General features: G+C 37.8%; 1 protein-coding gene across 2 annotated transcripts in view; it reads right to left on the reverse strand.

Moving 5' to 3' along the window:
- The window catches only part of LOC136243415 (uncharacterized), a 32,301-nt gene that overhangs the window by 8,891 nt on the left and 6,392 nt on the right, over positions 1–17,018 (reverse strand). For both annotated transcript variants that reach the window (XM_066034924.1, XM_066034925.1), the window contains exons 2-3: positions 16,061–16,635; positions 6,081–6,136 (exon numbers count right to left, since the gene is read on the reverse strand). In XM_066034924.1, the coding sequence (XP_065890996.1) occupies positions 6,081–6,136; positions 16,061–16,635 (631 nt within the window). The remainder of the gene's footprint in view (positions 1–6,080; positions 6,137–16,060; positions 16,636–17,018) is intronic.

Genomic DNA, 17,018 nt, shown 5'->3' on the forward strand with positions numbered 1-17,018 from the left:
AAATTAACTATCATACAGTACAGTAGTACTGTATAGTAGGGATATCGAAGGTGTGGGCATGGCCAGTGATATATTATAACCGAAAAACCTGTCTTGATTTTTCCTCACAACGACATGACAGTATTGGTTGGGTAACATAAAGCCCAAAAGTGTCTTCAGATCAACCTGAAACGTTTCTGTCAAGTTGCTACAAAATTTTAAAATATTCAATGGAATTTTCTACTGCTTCCTGCTCTTTTGTGAGCCATGCCTACTCATGTAAATTACTGTCTGTAGACATATGGTAGCCACGCCCATTAATCAGTCTGTAGGTATGCACAAATTCACGTCCATTATTGTCTCCAGGCTTATGTAGAGCCACGCCCACTGATCATTTGTTATTGTATGAGTCATAATCTAGTATAATAGTGCTGTGATCAACTCTTTTGACTGGTTTTGTGAAAAGCAGGCTATTTAGTGGTTATGAGCTTGCAAAGAACTTCACAAACAAGTACAAGAAACAATTAGGAATTAGAGTAGGGGCAGTATATAGAGCTGCAATAAAAAGTACTGAAACAAATTAGTACGTAATGTCCAAATACTATAAAACGATAAGAAGTGAATATCCCTACTGTGCTACACTCAATGCACAGTAGGGATATTCACTTCTTATTATTTTACAGTATTTAGACATTAAGCACATACTACCTTGATCCAGCTTGTTTCAGTACTTTTTATTGCAGCACTATACACTGTCCCTACTCTAATTTAACATTCCTAATTTTTCTTATACTTGTGAGTATAATTATTGCATTAACATAAATCTAAAGTCATAAAAGTAATTATCTATAGCTGGTTTAAATGAATTTCCTACAATATCATTCATAAGATTGTTCCAGACATTAATTACTCTAGTACCAAAATAGTTGACCCGACATGAAAGTAATTTATATGCGTGACCTCTAGTTTGTGTGTTGTGGGAAAGAGTGAAAAAGTTGGAGTGATCTAGACTGAAGTAACCATTCAACAGCTTGAAAAGAAATATTAAGTCACCACGTATGTGCCTGTACAAAAGAGATGGTAAATTCATTGACGTCAGTCAATCTATGTAAGACTTGTCTCTTAAAGATAATACTAATTTTGTAGCACGCCATTGTACACCCTCAAGTTTACATTGGTCCATTACATAATGGGGTCCTCAAATTACATTTTCGTATTCTAATACAGGTTGAAACATTGATTTGTACAATTGTGAAAGTATAAATTCATTCAAATTGATAAAGATTCTCTTCATACAAGCCAATACCCTGTTCGCTTTCATAGCTACATCAGAAGTGTGTCGGTGGAACTTTAAATTCGCACCAAATATAATGCCCAAGTACTTATGACATTTGTAACTGAACTCTCTACAGGGTGACTTGTTTGTGGCTGAACTCTCCACAGGGTGACTTATTTGTGGCCGAACTCTCTACAGGGTGACTTGTTTGTAACTGGACTCTCTACAGGGTGACTTGATCAAACTATTGGATGACTTGTTGTTAGCTGAACTCTACATGGTGACTTGACTTGATTGTAGCTGAACGTTGTAATAGAGTGGCTTATTACGAGCTGAATGTTCTGTTAGGGTGACTGAACTATTAGAGTATCTTGATCGCACTTGTTACACCTAGTTCACTGGTAGTGTAACTCAGTGGTTTTTAATCTGATTCCTTGTAAACTACTGAAAGATTGTTCTAAAATAATCAATCTACCTCTCTACCTATTTTCAGCCGATTCCATTAACTATTTTACCTGGCATGCATAGCAACTGTAATACTTTTTTGGCAGTGGTTACTAGTGAACTGAAAGGTTTTTACTTTCGCATCTAGTAATTTCCCCGAGCATTCGACTTTAGTTATCAGCTTCATGAACGTGAGAAACAACAGGCATATGATGAGCATTGAGAGAGCTTGCTTTTCACCATTTTTATATGTTGGCTGAGAAACGTAGCATTAATTCCAGCAAATGCTTATTCTGGCTGTGATGTAGGCTTTGCTTTTTGCTTTTAAGATCTTCAGTGATGTGCTTGAGGAGTCATTGTTCTTTAAATTGCAGTCCATTAACATCAATTATTGATCTGGCCTACCCTGAGGGTTGCTTGGAGTCTAGTGGCCAGCTGTCCAGCACTTTAACATCTAGTGCTGGGGGTTGGGGGGAGGGCAAGAGCAGTCCATCTAGCCCAGGAAAAAATCGACTTTAGGGGATGTGTCTATAGTACTGATATTGCCCTGAGCATTCAACTTTAGGGGCCGCGAAAAGTACTATTAGTCAGTTTTGGTAGGGTCTGCAAACCGAAAAATCAACTTTCACAAATTGATACTCCTACCAATGTGGGATGTTTGTTGTAGTGTACCATTGCTAGATCCACCAAGGCTAGATCCACCTAAATAATGGCTACTAGTGCAAGACACTGGTAGACCTTCAGGACTGTAATTTAATAGCTAGTTAAGCTCTTCTATTTGTATATTGATCTGTACAGTCCTGTAAAGTATTAATAAATAAATAAAATTAATTAACCATGAAATCGGATGCATGAATGTTGTCTTCACAAAAATATTGTTTTTGTTTTAGTATCTAACAAGATGCAAAATTTATTTTAAAATTTCGTGCTCTATACAAAGGACTGGATGAAACTTGCTACTTAGCCAGATCTTATCTAGAGTTGTTGTAGTTAAAAAGTACACGCAGTTGTAAGCAAATGATTTGCTACATTCATGGCACAGGGTTGCTAACAATTACAAAATGAAGCATGAATTTCCGAATTCAAGCTGTGCTACGAGCCAAGACAAGAAAAGCCAAATCTTCTTCACAGTATTGTGATAAGTTTGGGTGCATAGTCTGTCTATGCTGTAAGTCTGGAAAGAATCTGAGACTTCTCACCATCTGCCGGGTGACGAGCGTCAAAATTTTCTGCAACATTTGGGAATTATATCATGCCTTCTAGCCATTTCCAACACTTCTGCAGCCACAATACCCATCAAATGATGGACTGGAATGATGGCAAAAGATTCCCTGGACAGTTGGTTCCAGTAGTTGTCAATTAATATTTCATTGATATCCTCCACAAGTTGTTCGAAGCTCTAGACCACTGGAGGTCCAAAACTGACTTCACCTCCCATGCTCCACAGTGGCTCCAAATCTTTACTAGATCACCCTACAGTACCATCATGTTGCAAAATACTAAAAAATAAACTGAAATAAAGCACGAAATCTTTCATTTTTGAAGCTAGGTGGGGCTCCTGGCGAGCTGCTGGAATACTACATCATTTGAAATTACAGAATGACTGCTACTACTGCCAAACATTTTGGTCCATCTTTTATCATCATTCTAAACAAAATTAGGTGATCAGTGCAGAATCAGAAGTGCTGGAAGGGACTTCAGCATCATTGAGAGAATCCCGTGAGTGAAGCACAAAAATTTTGATGCTTATCACCCAGATGGTGAGAAGTCTCAGATATTTTCCATACTTACAACATAGATACACTATGCACCCAACCTTGTGAAGAATAGTTGGCTTTACTTGTCTTGGCTGGTAGGGCAGCTTGAATTTGAAAAGTCGTGCTTCGTTTCAGTTTTGTGATTTTTGAAAGAAAGTGAGCAGCCCTGTACTGGGAACCAAACAAATCATTTGCTTATTGCTGTGTATACTTCATGGAAAACTGCATGTGGTACATAAGTGATATAATATAGTTCAGTTTGTGACTATAAGCTTACCATAGTGTAATTTCATACATTCTGCAAAATCCTCATCTAAATCATAAACTATACTCTAGTTATCAATGAGCAATCAACATGAAACATTGAATCTGTTATCTTGAATGTTGCGTCTAATGCTTCTCCCTCCGACTACAAATAGTGGTCTTACATCTTATATAATGTAATCTCCATTGTTGATTCTATAAGGATGTAGGATCATTAAGTATGTTAGTACTTAATAAGTAGGAAAAAAACAGACTTGCAATACATTTTCCCCAGAAAAAAACCACCTGGAATGCATTCGTACAGCTGTAATGATGCTGTACTTACAGTGAAAATCGGTGTACAGTGAATTTTAACAATTTCAAAGTTCACCTGCATTTCATCTGCCTGCCTGCCTGCCTGACTGCTGCCTGATGTAAGACCTGGTAGTGCTAGGTGTATTGCTCCAGAAATTTCAGTCTGCCATAGTAATGATGGAAGATTCATGAATCTGTTATTTCGATTATATTTTGTCCACTGCACCAGGCTGTTCGCTTTCATCATTCAATAGCCTTCTCCATACAAAAGATTATTGATAGTTGTGGCGGGTGTATCTGCACATGTGATTTTTTCACACTAATTTGTCAGCCATAGTAAAATGAGAGTGAATGGGTGTAGTATTCAAAGAGTCATTGTTTTAACCATTGTGTAGTCGTTTTAGCTATGGTTTTACCAGTTTAGTTTTTTTGCGAGGTAGGTATATTCATGCCTCTGACAGGAGCAAAGAAAAAATGTTACAACAAAAAAGTACTATCAGTTGAAAACAAAGAGAAGATAGCGGACAACAAGAAGAAAAAAAATTAATATCAAAAAGAGTTAGAGAATAGCCATGCAGACAGTGCAGCACAAAGCTGTGAAACTTACATGAAGGACCCAGAGAATAGTCATGCTAACAGTGCAGCACGGAACTGGGAAAGTTACATGAAATGATCCGATATTCCAAATGTTTGGGGAGGCCATGACCTCTATTCTAGTGTTGAAATTCTTATGAAATGTTTTGATAGTTAGCAAGCTAGACATAAATAGTGAACAAACTAGCTATAAAAAAAATAAGAGGAAGTAGGGATTGATATAATGCACATGCTATAAAAAGTAAGGAAAAAATGTTACAACTGAAATGAGAATGATTCACGCAATTAAAAGTAAGGAAATAGGTCCAACAAGATTAGATGGCTACTTGATAAAATGAGACACATTTTAATGCCTACCTTTGGCTAACATCTTGAAATGAGACTAGCTATATCAAATTAGCCAAAAGTATGCATTGAAATGTGTCTCATTTTAGCAAGTAGCCATCTAATCTTGTTGGACTTGTTCCTTACTTTTTGTTGTGTGGATCATTCTCATTTCAACTGTAAAATTTTTGAGCTTGTTTCCTTACTTTTTATAGCATGTGCATTATATTGATCCTACTTCCTTTTAAATTTTTAATAGCTAGTAGTTATAACATGGTTACTTAGGGTATGCACACTTTTTTTGAGTGCTTGATGCCTAGTTAAAACATGATCGCACAATACATGACTATAATTTGTGAGGATGAGGAAAAGTGCACTATATATGTGTGACTATAGATTTTACAAAACCAATCCAAATCGAACATCAGGCAAAATCAAACTAACACCTCCAGTGGATAGCTACACTATCATTATACTACTAGTTTTGACACTCAGTACTACTCAAACTACTTGAGGCTGGTTTCAAGAGACGTCTTTTTTGGGTGGTGTGTAGAGGTGGTTTTAGGCCTTGTGAAGGAGCTGGCTTGGCAGAAATCAGTGACTTACTGGTGGACAGCCTGATAATGTTGGCCAGACATTTTTCTGTGGATTTTGCTACATATCAGTAACTAAGGAGCCAGCACAGCCATGTAATCTTGTCTCTGAGCTCCACTCATGGTCTGCCTCCATTTTGAGGTATAACCCTTGCCCACCCCCCCCCCCCCCATCCCTTTGTGAACACTTGTAATACTACTTTAATTGTCCAACTGCCTATCTTATTTGGTGGGAAACACTATGAGCAGCTACAAGTTACTGGAAGTGGTCTGAAAGGTAACAGACTGATGCATCTTTAGTGTAAATGTCATACGTGTGCTTTCTATCCTTGGAGAGTTATGCTGGCTTGAATTCTTTAAAACCATTTATCTCAAAACTTCTAATGTGTGATTTGGATCGTTTTTCCAAAATCCAGTCACATACTTTGGTAACATGTATCTGATCAACACATATCTGTATATGCACATAGCATGTATGCACACACAACACACATGCACACACACTCAAGCAAACACACACACATGTACAGTCATACAGAGAATGTAGTTTCTTACCAATGGTCATTGGGCACATTGCTGTATAGACTGTGAACACAGCAGGAAATTGCCACCTACGAACACAGACATTTTGGTGATGTAGCTATGTAGATATTAGTTAGCATTTTATAAAGTTAACAGCATAACATAGAAAGCACAGATATAATATCAAGGTATGCAATAGTGTGTCGTATGGCCAAGAGCAGCCAGTGTGGGCATGTGACAGTCAAGCATATATTTTACAGGAACCAAGAAAACATGTGTCAGTAGCTCAATAGTGTCTAACTAGAAATTAATCATCATTGCTGTGGAATCTTCTTCAGATTGGGACAACTCCTGTTTCAAATTTGAGCCGAATCCACCCATCCATCACTGAGATATGCGCCTTCAAAATTTGTCTTAGTATCTTTGTATTTTCTTCATCTTCTTTTGCTCCACTTAGAAAAATTGCTATAACTTTTGCATGCTTTGGTTGATTTACTTCAAATTTGAATGTAGTAATAGCATAATGCAGCACATGTACAGTCAAAGTTTTGTACACATCAGATACAGAGCAAAGGAGTTATGCACAATATTTTAAAGATACAAAAGCATGCAATATTTTGTAATGGCCACAGGGCAAACCGCTTGAAAGAATACCTTGAAAATTGGTCTACACATGGAATAACCATAATAGAGCAAACTTTTTGTGGTTTGAAAGAAATTGTGCCGACAACCATGGAGTTATAACAAAAATTCCAACCATGTGTAGAAACGTGCAATCGACTTTTGTTAATAAAAAAGTATTACTTGTCACATCTACCAGGTAAACTAGTTAATGGAGTGAGCTGAAAATAGGTACATAAATAGGTAGAGTAATTATTTTAGAAAGGTGTTTCACTGGTTTACACGGAACCAGATTAGAAACTACTGAGTTAGACTACAAAAGCCAACCAGGAGCTGAATGGTTATTCCATCTGAATACTCTAATAGAGCAGTCACCCTATTAGAATATTCAGCTACACATAATTAAGACACTCTATTAGAGTGTTTAGCTACAATCAAGTCACCATGTAGAGAGCTCAACTGTGAAAAAATCACCCTCTAGCTTTGTAACAAGTCACTCTGCGGAGAGTTCAGCTATATCAAAAGTCATCCTGTAGAGATAATAGTGGTCTCGATTGATAGATCAATAATAGGTAGAATAAAGAATGGGCATGATCTTGTGACCTATCGTGGAGTACTGGTATCTCCATACAGTAGCGTAGTCTAAGCACCTTAAATAATTTTGTGGCGTCTATTATGCTGCTTAAAGAAACTCTTCATCTCTTCCTCCTTTCTGCAGTTGAGAAAAAAAGGTAAGCAAAAGTAGCTTCAGAGCATGGCTGGTTTCGGAGTATACAAGAAGTGATAAACAGCCAAGCTGTAAAACAGAGCACAACCCCCAGGGTAAAAAGATGTAAAAATCCAAGGTGGCATCCAAGAAATGGCTATGATGGTAGGCTACTGGCAAAAATTTAATAATGACAATTCAGGTGAATTTGTACGGTGCTAAATCCTATTGAAACTTGCGGAAGGCAATACAAATTCACCTGAACTGTTGCCATTAAAATTTTTTGCTATTAACCTACCATCATAGTCATTTCTTGGCTGCTACCTTGCATTTCGCATCTTTTTTCACTCTGGCGGGCCGCACCCTTTTTCAAAGCTTGGCTGCTTTCAGCCAGATGTCAAGACACAATAGTTCATGGTTGACAGTACTTTTTACTTAATGGCACACATGCACAGCTTCACTTATATTGCTCTTTCAAGCATCAACATGCATGGTTTTTATGATGGTTTGTGTACTCTACTTTAAATCATGCTGAAGCCTCCCCATGCTCTTATTTATCTTGTATGGCTCGACAATGAAGCTGTAGTATATGTAGTAGTTGTAACATGGGCACGAGTGATTTGCCTGAAATATACACACGAGCACGAGGGCGCAGCCCGAGTGCGAGTGTGTATATTTCAGGCAAATCACAAGTGCCCATGTTACAACTAATATATTCCACTTGGGTGAATCACCTGCAAGTGTACATGGAAACTGCTGGAACGCTTTGCGAGTGTATTTATATGGGACCATGTGGCTTTCGATTGTGGATAACGTCATAAGAGCAACGACAAGGCACTGCTGAGAGGCCGAACGTAAGTGTATCGTCACGAGCATGCAGATCGCTTTGATTGTGGGTATGCAATTAAACACAGGAAGCCCAAATACGAGCTGAACAGCTCATAATGAAGCTTAAGTGCACTATAAAGTACTTACTATACTAGCCATGAATAAACTAAAGCAGTGAATATGTTTACAGCGCTATAATGGCCTAGCCAATTAAGCGTCACGACCAGTCACTACGCGTGTGTGACATCGCGCCAGGTGTCAAAACGGCAATGTAAAGACGATTCAACTACACTAAAGTACTTACTTTACTAGCCATGAATAAACTAAAGTAGTGAATACTATTAACACTAATGGCCATATCAATTAAGCGCTACACCCAGTGTCTGTGGGACATCCCCACGTGACTATTGAATGTAACATGTTTAATATAAACTAACCTGTGACCTTCTTCGTTCAGTGAAACAATGAACTATCTTCTTTCCCAAGTCCATGATCTATGCCTTGGCTCACTTTACAAAAACTAAAACCTACTATCGATCCTGTGAAGTGTCGCTATATTAAAGGAGAGGAGATCACACAGTTTCATCAAAGAAATCAAATGATTTCTGAGAATGCTTGGAATGCATTAATGAGAATAGGAGGTAGTATATACAGGTTATATCACTCCTAGGAGGGATATAACTTGTATATACTACCTCCTATTCTCGTTACTACATTCCTGAGCACTGCTAGCAGTGCTATTATACCACTTATACACCTTCTCTTCCCTTTGAAGTGAGGTGTGAAAGTGGTATATATATATATGTACCACTTTCACACCTCAGATCAAAGGAAAGCCAGTGCATATATATCACTGACTCAAAATGTTAACGAGATAGTGCGTATATCTCATTAAGGCAGTGCGTATATCTCGTTACACACTGCCTTAACGAGATATACGCACTGCCACCAGTGTGTATATCTCGTTAACTTGAGACATTGCATACCTAATAGGTGTGCACACTATATCCAGAAATCATCAGATTTCTTTGATGTTTTACTGTTATCCTCTTCTCTTATATAGGGAATCAAGCAAGCTGTGATTGTGGGATTGAATTCTGCCAAACAACCTGTGATTGTGGGATTCGATTTTAATACATTAACAGTAGTTTGTTTTTACTCTTATAAATGTAGCAATTAAAGTAACATAATTAACACTAGTCTCTTAAAATTGCTATATTAGCAATAATAAAATCAAACTACTGTTTGATGTATTAAAATTGAATTCCACAATCACAGTTTGTTTGGCAAAATTCAATCCCACAATCACAGCTTATTTGGTTCCGAGAAGGGTATAGCAACTACAGGTTTTGCCAATTAGGTGAGTCTACATGCTAAAGTAGAACATATTAGTTATACCATGGGCACTTGTGCTTTGCCTGTATTTACGCACTCTCCCTTGGGCCTGTGGCCCTCGGGCTTGTGCGTATATATCAGGCAAAGCACTCTTGCCCATGGTATAACTATTACATATATATCAAGACACACGGTAGTGTGTCATGCGGCCCAAGAAGCCGGTGCGCCACACAGTGAGTATATTTACAGGAAGAAAGTAAATGCGATTTTCACACCTTTGTAGCTCTGTGATTCCTTATCCGATTGAAACCAAAGTTGCTACAGAAGTGCCGGCTAGGTAGGGGAGTCCACATTCCAAATTTAAAGAAAATCGCTCCAGCCATTTCCGAGATACGAGCGGCCAAAATTTGGGTTTTTTTCTTCATTTTTTCTTCTTCTACTTCTTCTTTTCGCACACTTTGCAAAATCCGCAATAAAACACGAATTCGTGCTTCAATCGGGCTGAAATTTGGCACACGTAAAGGGCTCATTAAGGCGAATCTAATTACCAAGTTTGGAAGGAATCCGATGAACATTCACGGAGTTATGACCAATTATTTGTGTAAAATTAGGTCGAAGGTCTGTCACGTCCACAGGGTAAACCGCTTGAAGGAATGAGCTGAAAATTGCTATGTAGATGGAGTAACTATCGTAGGAGTGCCTTTTTGTGGTTTGAAAGGATCCGGTTTAAGGCCATCGAGATATGACACAAAACCCAACCTGTGTCAAAATTACGCGATCGATTTTTATGAATATAAAAACAATTAGTTTTCACGCCTACCAGGCAAACCGCTTAGAGCAGTGAGCTGAAAATCGGTGTGTAGCTGGAATAATTATCATAGAAAGTCCTTGCAGTAGTACAGAAGAATCGGATTACAAACCACTGAATTATGATTCCAAAGCCAACTACGTGTAGCATATGCGAGATCGAGATACTCTAATAGAACAGTCACCCTAATAGAGCATTCAGCCACGTTTATAATTTACTCCATTATAGAATTATATTACATTGCAAGTTATTCTGTAGGGACTTCAGCTACAAACAAGTCACCCTGTAGTCAGATCAGCTAGAAGAAGGTACCTAATAGAGAGTTCAGCTACAAAGAAACCATCATGTAGGGAGTTCAGCTGCAAACAAATCACCCTGTAGAGAATTCAGCTACAAACAAATTGCCCTGCAGAGAGATCAGCTAGAAGAAGTTACCTTGTAGAGAGTTCAGTTGCAAAGAAACCATCGTGTAGAGAGTTCAGCTGCAAACAAATCTCTCACTAGAAGTTCCACTATGAACAGATCACCCTGTAGAGAGTTCAGTTAGAAACAAGTCATCCTGTAGAGAGATCAGCTAGAAGAAGTCACCTTGTAGAGAGTTCAGCTACAAAGAAACCACCTGTAAAGAGTTCAGCTAGAAACAAGTCATCCTGTAGAGAGTTCAGCTAGAAGAATTACATTGTAGAGAGTTCAGCTACAAAGAAACTACCATGTAGAGAGTTCAGCTGCAAACAAATCACCTTATAGAGAGATCAGCTACAAACAAATCACCCTGTAGAGAGATCAGCTAGAAACTAGACACATTGTCAATGTAAGTAGTTCAGCTACAAGCAAATCACCCTGTAGAGAGTTCAGCTAAAACAAATCAACCTGCAGAGAGTTCAGCTACAAACAAATTACCCTGTAGAGAGATCAGCTAGAAACTAGACACAATGTAAGGAGTTCAGCTACAAGCAAATCATCCTGTACAGAGTTCAGCTACAAACAAATCAAACTGTAGAGCGATCAGCTAGAAACAAATCGCCCTGAAGAGAGGTCAGCTACAAAAAAATCACCCTGTAGAGAGATCAGCTAGAAACAAATCACCCTGAAAATAGGTCAGCTACAGAAAACCACATTGTAGAGAGACCAACTACAGACAAAACACTTTGCAGAGAGTTCAGCTACAAACAAATCAACCTTTAGAGCGATCAGCAATAGACAAATCAACTTGTAGAGAGATCAGCTAGAAACAATTCAACCTGCAGAGAGATCAGCTACAAACAAATCAGCTTGTAGAGAGATCAGTTACACACAGATCAACCTGTAGAGAGATAAGCTAGAAACAAATAACCCTGTAGAGAGTTCAGCTACAAGCAAATCACCCTGTAGAGATCTCAGCTATATAGAAACTAGACACAATGTAAGGAGCTCAGCTACAAGCAATCACCCTGTAGAGAGTCCAGCTGTAACAAATCAACCTGCAGAGAGATCAGCTACAAACAAATCACCTTATAGAGAGTTCAGCTACAAGCAAATTACCCTGTAGAGAGATCGGCTACAAACAAATCACCCTGTAGAGAGTTCAGCTACAAAAAATCACCCTGTAGAGACATCAACTAGAAACTAGACACAATGCAAGGAGTTCAGCTACAAGCAATCACTTTTCAGCTAAAACAAATCAACCTGCAGAGAGATCAGCTACAAACAAATCACATTATAGAGAGTTCAACTACAAACAAATTACCCTGTAGAGAGATCGGCTACAAACAAATCACCCTGTAGAGAGTTCAGCTACAAAAAATCACCCTGTAGAGACATCAACTAGAAACTAGACACAATGCAAGGAGTTCAGCTACAAGCAATCACTTTTCAGCTAAAACAAATCAACCTACAGAGAGATCAGCTACAAACAAATCCCATTATAGAGAGTTCAACTACAAACAAATTACCCTGTAGAGAGATCGGCTACAAACAAATCACCCTGTAGAGAGTTCAGCTACAAAAAATCACCTGTAGAGACATCAACTAGAAACTAGACACAATGCAAGGAGTTCAGCTACAAGCAATCACTTTTCAGCTAAAACAAATCAACCTGCAGAGAGATCAGCTACAAACAAATCACATTATAGAGAGTTCAACTACAAACAAATTACCCTGTAGAGAGATCGGCTACAAACAAATCACCCTGTAGAGAGTTCAGCTACAAAAAATCACCCTGTAGAGACATCAACTAGAAACTAGACACAATGCAAGGAGTTCAGCTACAAGCAATCACTTTTCAGCTAAAACAAATCAACCTGCAGAGAGATCAGCTACACACAAATCAACTTGTAGAGAGACCAGCTACAAACAAATCATCCTGTACAGAGACCAGCTAGAAGAGGTCACCTTGTAGAGAGTTCAGCTACAAGGAAACCATTAGGGACCCGCCGATTATGCTGGCATAATTATGAGCATAATAGGCACCTGAAAGTATTGAGCATAATAGGTAGAATATTTTGTAACAGTATGAATTCTTGCTTATAAAAATAAGTATCACAGAAAGATCGATATACTCTAATAGAACAGTCAGTAACTCTAATAGAGCAATCACATAGCTGACTGTTCTATTAGAGTATATCGATCTTTTCTGTGATATGCATTTTGACAAGTTTGTGCTTCAGGTACTTATTATTTATCCATAAACTGGAAATTATTAGCAGAGCATGAGAACTGAGACATAAATAGATGGGCATAATTTGAGCATAATAAGTAAGTATTGAGCATAAATGTAAGCATAATAAGTAAATTTTTGAGCAGTGCAGCATAGCATAATAGGTAAAATTATGAGCATAATCGGCAGGTCCCTAGAAACCATCCTGTAGATAGTTCAGCTACATTTCAAGTCACCCAGTACTGGGCCAGTAGAGAGATCAGCTACATTTCAAGTCACCCAGTAGAGAGATCAGCTGCAAAAAAATATCCTGTGGGGAATAATGGGCATGTAATAAATATATGTATATAATTTGTATATTTACTAATAAAATCAAAAATAATTGAAGTATGAAAAATCTTCTTTAAGTTCTTTTCTTCTTCCTGTGGTAAACAAAAAAAAACACATGGGTTACAAAAGCTCCAAAGCCAGCCATAGGCCGGCTTTGCAGTATACAAATACAAAAAGAAGTGATATCTAATCAAAAACAGCCAAGCTATAAAAAAAGGTGCGGCCCCCATAAAGGCCATGGTGAAAAAAGATGTGAAATCCAAGGTGGCGGCCAAGAAATGGCTGTGATGGTAGGTTAATGGTTAAATTTTAATAACAACAATTCAGGTGAATTTGGTGCCAAGACCAAACGGCACAAAATTCACCTGAATTATTGTTATTAAAATTTAACCATTAACCTGCCATTTCTTGGCCGCCACCTTGGATTTCACATCTTTTTTCACCATGGCCTTTATGGGGGCCGCACCTTTTTTTACAGCTTGGCTGTTTTTGATTAGATATATATATATATATATATAATGGTGCACTGGAAGAAAGGAGGCCAAAAGGAAACTAAAGAGGTAGCTTAACATATATAGCTGGTACTGCTAGCACAAAAAACCCAGAACAGTCAGAATCTAATTTTCATTACTGTGTAATACATTTATACATTTCACACAGATTAAATTACACCTAAGTTACGTGTTTGGTATGAATCATAATATTATATTTATGTCAAATTGTCAAATAACTGTGCACTTTTAATGAATGTTGTCACAACCATGCAGTTGTCTTCTTTATTACAAGCCCCTTAGTCATTTAAAATTTATAAGAATTCAGTATGTATGTAATGCTTTGATATGTCTAAGTTGAATTTATAATATCACAATGCACAGTTTTGTGCGATACACAGAGATGAAGCACAACTCTAGGACAGAATCTAGTGATACATTATCCATATTCTTTGACTGTAGTTAGGGTCCACAACAGAAAAAATTGATATCCTCCAATCAACTACCTAACTATCGTCATGTGTTAGGCTAAGTGTAACTTGAATAACACCATTGTGGCAGCCAAGTTTGTCACTTTCTTCTGGTAGAAAATGATACAAACGTCTTGAAATCATGTGATTTTTCATTGCAGTGGTTCATAGGGTTCTTTGTTTGCCATGATATTCACTCTCAACATTGTTCAAGTAGTCTATCATCAACTCAAAGTATTGGTGGTTTGATTTCATTGGTCAGTTTCTGGTGGTAGTACAATCTGTGTGCCTTTTTGGTGACAAACAAAATGTTTCTTTCTCTGGAGCACAGGACAAGCAGAGCAGCAACTGTGCCGTGGGTCAGCAATGACCAGTACTAGGTAAAGTACGTGCATGCGGAGTATGGTTATAATTGAAGCTTTTTAGCCATCTGGCTGAGGCATCTATATGCTGAAATTCGGTCAAAGTGACGAAATTTTTGCAAACAAATACCAGAATTGTTGATAAATCAGTGTAACAGTCTCCAAAAGCAAGAATACGAAGCTTATAAACACCTAACAATACGGCTATCTTGCTCAGTAAACCCATAGAGCATTCCAATGCATGAAATAAGCACTCACGTGATCGAAATTCAGATCGCAGAAAATACAACCATAATCTATTCCAATGACCTTAAAATTACATGACAACAAGTTTGTATGCATTAGGTTCAGCATCTCAATTAGCCCAGCAGTCTAAGACTCTCCCTATGATGCCATCACAGTATAAGACACATCTGCACTGCCCCAGACCATGCCTGAGTGAACAGTTAACACAAATATTTACAAAAGGAGTGCACTTCCTTTTTAAAAATGAAAGCAATTTCATGGGTATTCCCGTGATTTGAATTTCGATCATGTGAGTGCCTATTTCATGCATTGGATTGCTCTATGCATTTACTGAGTGAGATAGCCGTATTGTTAGGTGTTTACAAGCTTCACATCCTTGCTGTTGGAGACTGTTACACTGATTTATTAACAATTCTGGTATTTGCTTGCAAAAATCGTGTTGTTTTGACCGAATTTCAGCATATAGATGTCTCAGCCAGATGGCTAACAAGCTTCAATTTATAACCATACTCCGCATGCAGGTAATTTACCTAGTAATGGTCATTGCTGACCCACGGCACAGTTGCTGCTCTGCTTGTCCCGTGCTCCAGAAAAAGAAACATTTTGTTTGTCACCAAAAAGGCGCACAGATTGTGCTGCCACCAGAAACTGACCAATGAAATCAAACCACTAATACTTTGAGTTGATGATAGACTACTTGAAAAATGTTGAGAGTGAATACCATGGCAAACAAAGAACCCTACAAACCGCTGCAATGAAAAATCATGTGATTTCAAGACATTTGTATCGTTTTCTACCAGAAGAAAGTGACAAACTTGGCTGCCACGCTGGTGTTATTCAAGTTACACTTAGCCTAACACGTGACAATAGTTAGGTAATTGATTGGAGGATATCGATTTTTCGCATTGTAGACCCTACTGTAGTATCACGCTTGAAAAAATTAGCACAGGAAGATGAGCTGTAAATGAAATGGTCCAGACTTGTACATTTATATGCTCGGTTATACATACTGTATACATATCATGAGTGACTGCTTAATATGTTTTGCACTGGAGTCAAATCAATGCAGATAATACACAAGAGCAGCATGCATAACTTAGTGTAAAGAAATTTAGACTTAGTGTAAAGAAATTTAGACTAACATTTACTGTGCATTAATATATATAATATTATAAGCTTACATTGTTTTTCTTCTCATTGCAGAGAGAATTATAAGAAGTAATCCACCAACAATTGCTATTACAGCTGCAGTAATGTCAACAATTTTTCTTATGCTAGTTGTAACCTTGTCATACTGTGAGAAGCTTGAACACAGAGGCAGACATGATTCACAGAAAAGTTTAAAATTATCAGGACAGGTCACAGTTGAGTTATCAAGTACTGCACTTGCACCATTCAGTAGTCTACAGTCAGGTATAAGATTAGGAAATAGTGATTTTGCCAACAACCATTCTACAACACAAGCCTCATCTTGAACATACAAGCATTGCTCCTCAGTAATAAGCTGATAATCTCCATCGTTGTGACATGGAGGAAATACATATTGGCATATAAATGATTTGCTGGCTGCTACACAACTTGGTGTTGATCGAGTATCAAGGGCACTAAAAAAGGCCACAACATCCTCTTCTGATATCAAAGTACTGTGTAGGGTTGTTAAGTTAGTCGGTCCTTCTGTCTTCAGGTAGGAGTCACATATACCGTTTTCATAAACATGACATGAATCATTGTATGTGTGGGGACTCGGTCCACCATCCTACATGGTAAGACAATAGCATTAATGACTTTAATGATCACATTGATGAATATTTCTATCATGTTAACTTATACCAGTATGTGTGAATATTAATGCCAAACAATACACAAAATAGTGAAGGAGTCTGTCTGGCAATTATCTTACCCATGATGAAACCCTATATAGCTGTGTAGCCCAAATGACTAATCACAATGTCTCAATCATAGCATCAATTGAATTCTGTCATAAGATGGGCAATATACTTGTGCTGATAGTAGTGTGGGCTGCCCATGCCTTTTATGAACTAGCTATTACTATTTTGTCAGAGCACTACAAAAAGCTATAACAGAAAAGTATGTATGTTCCTATAAGTTTAAACTGTAATGTAGCTAGCTAAAGCTATA

Source organism: Dysidea avara, chromosome 13 (genome assembly GCF_963678975.1).
Source record: "Dysidea avara chromosome 13, odDysAvar1.4, whole genome shotgun sequence".
NCBI classification, from domain to species: Eukaryota; Metazoa; Porifera; class Demospongiae; order Dictyoceratida; family Dysideidae; genus Dysidea; species Dysidea avara.